The sequence below is a fragment of the Neolamprologus brichardi genome, chromosome 22 (assembly GCF_056152115.1).
Source record: "Neolamprologus brichardi isolate AB-2024 chromosome 22, ASM5615211v1, whole genome shotgun sequence".
Classification (NCBI taxonomy): Eukaryota; Metazoa; Chordata; class Actinopteri; order Cichliformes; family Cichlidae; genus Neolamprologus; species Neolamprologus brichardi.
In genome coordinates this window covers 9580527-9587056 of record NC_142124.1, presented here as the reverse complement: position 1 = coordinate 9587056, position 6530 = coordinate 9580527, and the positions used below count along the sequence as shown (strand labels likewise).

Genomic DNA, 6530 nt, shown 5'->3' with positions numbered 1-6530 from the left:
CAACATTTGTGCAAATGTTGCTTTACAAACAAATAATACTACAGCTGCTCCTGCACTGCCACATAGACCAATAAAGTAGCACCTGCCTTGCTGTGCTGCTGTTTCTCTGCAATTTAGCGTCATCACAAATTTCAGATATCTTGAACACACAAATTCAACCTGAGAAAGAAGGTTTAGGCTTGTGTCAAAGCGCAGCATCACTGATAAAAATCACGACATATAATTAAAGCCTCCAGAAGAGCTGCTTAATGGACCGTGTGTTGAATATGTTATCTCAAAAAGTTTTAAATATTTTTAGTTTACAGCGGCCTAAATTTTAATACCCATACTTTTTTAATTAAGTATTTTATCCGTATAGTTTAAAAATATATAATTTATTGTATTTATTTAATTTCTGCATCATTTCGTAAATTGCACAGTAGGCTATTTTATGTTTCTTGAATTGTTATGTTTTAACGTCACTTGTATTTATTATAATAATTATAACTTATATGACTTATACTATAGCCTGTTTTCTGATATAAACATGTATTTTTTGCGCAGATACAATGTGTACACTGTGTGTGCGCTGTTAGGAGGAGTCTGTGTCGGAGGGGGGCGGTGTGTGCCGAGCCGCTCCGCGAGCTCACTGGCTGCTCTGTCTCTAATGTGTGAGAGTCCTCTTAGAGGTCTGGCCACCGCGACCGACGTTTGGTCATTAGGTGACTGAAGCTCGCAGTGTGCGGACACTCCAGCACCGCCTTCAGTCCGACCCCGGGACCGGGAGAAGTCAGACAGAGGAGACTTTACGCACAGCTCTGCTGAGGAGATGGAATGCATTGAAAGGACTCCGACTCCGTGAAAGTTTGCGTTTTTCTCGTGGAAAAGCAAATTACAGACAATTAATCGGAATGCGGTCACGCTTCACATTCGCCTTCTTTTGAGGTGCAGCAGAGGATGACACCTGCACCCCCCTTGGCGCGGACCACACTTGGCATCTTTGAATAGTAGGTCAAAGCTTCTGCGAGAGTGACTTTCTGCCTCTCGTTCTGCACTCAGATCACAGTCCCGCTCTCTCTGGTCCTTGGTTATTTTCTGCAGCTGCAGAATCAGTGCATGTGTTGCGCTCCTATAGCCTATGTCTTCATCTTTGCACCGTCGCGGACTGCGGCAGGAACGCACAAGCGGGCAATCATCTCGTACCTGGACTGCGCGTAAACGCAGGTGAGCTGCTCTGAGGACAGTCATGTACATTTCTGGTTCTGCTGTCACATTTTTCATCTCTTTGAACTAAAGAGAAGGTTTAAAGCAAGGAAGAGCCAGATGTAGCTCTGTAAACAGCCTGAAGTGCATTCTGTGCTCACTGTGCTCTATATTCACCATGTTGGTTCAAGCATTTGCTGATTAAGAGAGGAACCCCTTTAATAGTTTAAAATCCACGAATCTGGAGGGAGATTAAATTAGACTGGTGGTTAACCCCTTACAGACCAGTTTATCCTGTGAGCTTTTTGCCCTTAAGGGTTGAAACAACTGGTGTTAATCCACATTGACTAAATATGTTAAACGTTAAAAAAGCGTTGCACCAGCAGTTTCAATTAGCTCCCCAGAGATGTTTAGTCTTAGTGAATTTTTTATCCCAAAATGGTTTAATTACTGCAAAAATTCATGATGTTTACCCAACATTTCCAGGATGTTGGAGGCGCTTTTGGGATCTCCTCTAAAATTCAATGCACAGTTGAGTCCTTTTTTGGCTACACAAGATGAGCTTAAAGAGGTTACAGTCAGCCACCGGGTCATTTGGCAGTAGATGATGTGTTTGTGGGATTAGTTGGCTTTGTTTACGTTCTACTTTGCATTAGATTAAACTCTTTCCTTTTTTTTTTCTCTGTCATTCAGGACTCTCTGACATGCCTGCACTACTCACCTCTTCATGAGATCACGCCTCCTGGATATTTAGAATAAAAGAAAAGGAAAAACTTCCTCCTCATCACCAGTGAGGCAGTATAATCTGTGAAGCACTGACTGACTCACCATGGGCACCGTACTATCGTTATCACCCAGCTCTCGCAAATCAGGCTACTATGACAACCGTCCCGGCTCTCTCAGCCACTACCCGAGCCTCAGCAGCCGCTCCCTCAACAGCCAAAAAGACCGCGGGCTAAAGAGGGGCCAGTCCATCTTCCTCCCAGCACTCACATGGAAGAGACTTGTGGCCTCTACAAAGAAGAAGGGCAACTCGAAGAAAGGCTCCGGTGGCCCGGTGGCCCTCGGGGATCCTCTGAATAACAACAACAACATTAACATCTACCAGAAGGATCCCGTGCTGCACCTCAACCGTGAGAATGTGAAGAAGTCGCTGTCATGTGCCAACCTGTCCAGCTACGAGGGCCCAGCCGGTCTGGGTCTGGGGCTCGGCTACGGACTGGGGATGGGTCAGGGACATGGATATGGCTACACCAAATCCCAGCAGCTTTCCTCTGTGAAAAAAGTCCCCCAGGGCACGGTGACCTCGTCTCCGAAGCGCGTCATCGTCCAGGCCTCCACCAGCGAGCTCCTCCGCTGTTTGGGGGAGTTCCTGTGCTGTCGCTGCTACCGCCTGAAGCATCTGTCTCCGGCCGATCCGGTGCTCTGGCTGCGGGCTGTGGACCGCTCGCTGCTGCTGCAGGGCTGGCAGGACCAGGCCTTCGTTACTCCAGCCAACGTGGTCTTCGTCTACATGCTGTGCCGAGACGTGGTGGATGGTGATCTAGTGGCGTCGGAGCACGAGCTGCAGGCCATCCTGCTCACCTGCCTCTACCTGTCCTACTCCTACATGGGCAATGAGATCTCATACCCTCTTAAGCCCTTCCTGGTAGAGGCGGGCAAGGAGGCCTTCTGGGACCGCTGCCTCGCCATCATCGACGCTACAAGCTCCAAGATGCTGCGCATCAATGCAGACCCGCACTTTTTCACACAAGTATTTGCTGAACTCAAGAGCGAAGGAGGCTGCGGCCCTCAGGATTATAGCCGGGTGCTTGATCGGTGAGCACCCATCCTCGCTGACCACATGCCTTTGTGTACACTCATGCACTCGTACACACACACACACATAATTGTCATGCAGATTGCTCCACCCCTTTTTCTTCTATGAAGGCCTATCTTAAAAGAATTACACAGAAGTATTGAATCATTGCATTTGTGCTTGTTGCCATTGTCCCATCCGTCCACAGATAACTGGTTGAGTGGGGCTTACAGCTGTTTGTGAGTTTACTTTAACCATTTGGTCCACCTGCTCCCTCCCGTGTCTGGTCCCAGTCGTCCCAGCTACTCCTCTGTATCTGCACAGCCTCACCTTAACATTATCGATCTGTATGCACAAGGCAAGGAGAGAAAATAGGGCTCAGACAACATAGTCCACATGAAAATTTCATGGATAATACAAAGCAACATCTTGACATCCTCCGCCGTCTCATGTGCCCGCGGTTCAGACTGACGGGAACAGCTGAGACGTCCATGTTTGCTCAGTAGAACAAAACGAACAGGCAGTGTGTTTTTGTGGAGCCTTTTGAGGGAACACTTGCTGTTTGTTGTTCCCTTCACTCACTCAAACCTGCCAGCGGCTCCACCCCGTGTGTTAAAGTCTCATTTAACCGCGAGGAGGAAGCCGAACATGCGTTTACCGTTGGCATGTTTGGTGCAAACGCACGCATGGCCTTGCGCGCAGGCATCGTGCGCTGGACGGCAGCCAAGGTCATCAGCTGTTTACCCCATCCTTTGTTCCCTGCGTCTTGTTGACAGGGCACCCACAGCCGTGGTATTAATGAGATTAGCCGATTACTGCTGCCCCTCCCCTACGTCAACCTCTCCCCCCTTCTTGTCCGGTCCACAGCCCTGCAGACCTTCAGTGGCTAATCCAGCCCAGGCAGGACTGGGCAGGACTATAGACACACACACACACATTAAAATACTTTGCTGTGTGTGCTTTACTCTCCATGCTGCGTGAATGTGCGGCACACGTGTGCTGCTCGGGGTCCGAGGTGGAGGCAGGAAATCTTTCCAGAGGCCATCCAGGCAGAAATGACAGAAATGTTATTGCTGCTTCTGAATTTGTCCCACTTTCTCATCCCTCACCTGCGCATCCTCATCTGCCATCAAGAGGCTCTCAGGAACTGGGAGTTCATTTCTCTCATGTTCCTCCCTCCGCTCGACTATTCCCTTGAATGAAGCCATTGGCATTTGTGCTCCAGTGGCTTTAATCCCTGGTCCTCGTGTGTTTTACTGTGCATGTCAGTGATGGGTCACAGATGAGCTCCAAGTTCGTCGTTTTTAGATTTTAAGGGCTTATCAACTGCATTTGAACCACTGTAGTCATAAGAAGATTTGGTTCTACAGTAATTTATATTTGGTGGCTTTTTATTTTTTTCTGGGAGCTCTCTCTTCTTTCACATGCATGCAGGGGAAGCCAGAGGAAGGGAGAGCAGCTGCAAGACCCAGCTGAGAACAGAGCAGCGGCAGCAGACGTGATATTTATTAAGTCAGACACAGCATGGAGGGACGAGCTGGGGTGGAAGTGGGTTGCAAAGTGACTTGCCCTATATGAGATAGCAAGTTGGCTCTGTAGAAGGGTATCGGCTGAGCAATCAGCTGATCTGGGCTGGTGTCAAAATCAGCTAATATGCCAAGATTGCGGCTGAGCTTGACTTCATGGCCGCCGTGAACTAGAGCTACATCTCGTAATGCTGACAGCACAATAAAAGCTCGATTAAAGGCCAAATGTTCCAATTTTCAGAAAAACGCTAGACGTATGGATTCTTTTAGATTTTTTAATCTAGGTTGATAAACTCACATATTTAAAGGGTTTGGGGGAGAAAAATGAAGGCTTCCCAACTTATTTTGGGCTTATGCTCCTTTAAAAATGAAATGTGTGTCTGTGACTCATCGCTGATGCGTATGTTGTCTAATTGTAAAACCTGTTTTTAAAAGAAAAATGTAAGTCATTTACAGTCTTTCCTGTGACTCTTATTTTGGGTTCTTGAGGGGGTTTATGATGAATTTGAACCAAGGAGCTGTTTAAAACATAAAAATCTCTTATTGTGTGAAGTGGAAATGCCTTAATCTTATTGTAGCAGGGCATCTGGAGGTTTTGGTGCTCCACCTCCCTTCTCCACGTGGCAATCACTTTGCTGTGATGCTTCTATATTCTCGGCCACAAGGTCGTACGATACACGAGCATCCCCGCAACAGATTTGAGCTTTACACACATGCAGACGGGCTGTTGCACATGTATTCTCCTTGGGTAATCCACTTCTAATCCTGCAGCCCAATCAAACAGAGAGAGGGAACCCAGGATGAAAACATGGAGAAATAAGCAAACAGTTCCCCTCGAGTGAAGCCTTCAAGCCCAGCTCTGACAAAGTGAAGGCTGCCCCACCGCCTACTCCAGCTCATCCAACCTTACTGGAGTGGAGCCTCTCTGCTCTCCTGAGGGGTCTCGCATGAGCTCACACCAGCCTGAGAGGAGCGACTGCGGTGAGTCACGCTCGGAGAGTCGAGAAGTGAAACATCGCTTTCTCTACAGCGTTGACCAGCAGCCATTTTGGACTTGTAGGTCAGCGCAGCTCTCTCTGCGGCCTGGTTTCCTCTCTAACAAGGACACTTGTGTCTTAACTCACCCCCTCCTGCCTCTCCCCTCCCTACACACACACTCAGCTGTTGTTCCCTGCCTGTTTCATTAGATTTGACACCCCGCACCCGCCAGCCATTGTCAGGACGAGGAAGGGCAGAATGGGCCAGTGTGTTGGCACCGGCTTGGTTTGTGTTTGCGTGTGCATGCAGGTCAAAGTTAAGGGCAACATCTGCTTCCACCATGCAGCTCGTGCAGACCTGGGTGATAATTAAATCATCTCATTGACATCAGCAAGAAACGAGGAGTAGAGGAGCACATCGCGACCCTTTTCTTTTAATGAAAAAGGCCTTTTTCTTACACGTGGCCCATTCTTCACTCTCTGTAGCAGCACAGACACAGCACAGAACCACGATTATATCAGCCTGATCGTTAGAATTTGACCCTAAACAAAAAGGCATCACCTCCCCCACCCCTTTTTTCTGCACATCTGTCCAATCAGTCGGCAGCTGGACTGTATAGCTGTTCCTTAACTAACTCGCTTTTTAGCTGGAACTGTAATTCTGTTTTATTCAATCAAAACCCCCCGATATGAGTCCCGAACGGATTCTTGCTTCTGACTGACGGCGGACACGCGATGCCTGTGACATCTCCGGAGATTTAACCGTGATAAAACACGACATTTAGTGCAGTTTGGACCTCGCTCTTTAGATGGGACCTCCGTCTGGGACTTTGGCAACTGAGAGTTGCAGAATATTTCAGGTGGCTCTTTGCAGGAGACTTTGGCCGTTTGTGAACAATGTTACAAAAGACTTAAAAGATAAGTCTGTTATTGTTCTTTATTTTTCTTACTGTCAACAAGCATCAGACTGGGTTTTTACGCTGGTTCTGACTGAAGACGCGACGTGAATGTATACTTTTATTTTATGAAAAAAGGGTGGGAACTTTA

The 6530-nt window shown here is 47.7% G+C and overlaps 1 protein-coding gene across 1 annotated transcript; it reads left to right on the top strand.

The window, feature by feature from the left end:
* The first annotated feature begins 669 nt into the window (after positions 1-669).
* si:dkeyp-92c9.2 (cyclin-dependent kinase 5 activator 1) lies at positions 670-5893 on the top strand. Its single transcript, XM_035909365.2, has 2 exons — positions 670-1203; positions 1876-5893. The coding sequence occupies exon 2, from the start codon at positions 2012-2014 to the stop codon at positions 3002-3004; it is 993 nt and encodes a 330-aa protein (XP_035765258.1). The 5' UTR covers positions 670-1203; positions 1876-2011; the 3' UTR covers positions 3005-5893.
* The last annotated feature ends 637 nt before the right edge of the window (positions 5894-6530 follow it).

What these genes read in the sequence shown, in the direction of transcription:
- si:dkeyp-92c9.2 (XM_035909365.2), top strand. Translation starts at nt 2,012, where the DNA reads ATGGGCACCGTACTATCGTTATCACCCAGCTCTCGCAAATCAGGCTAC.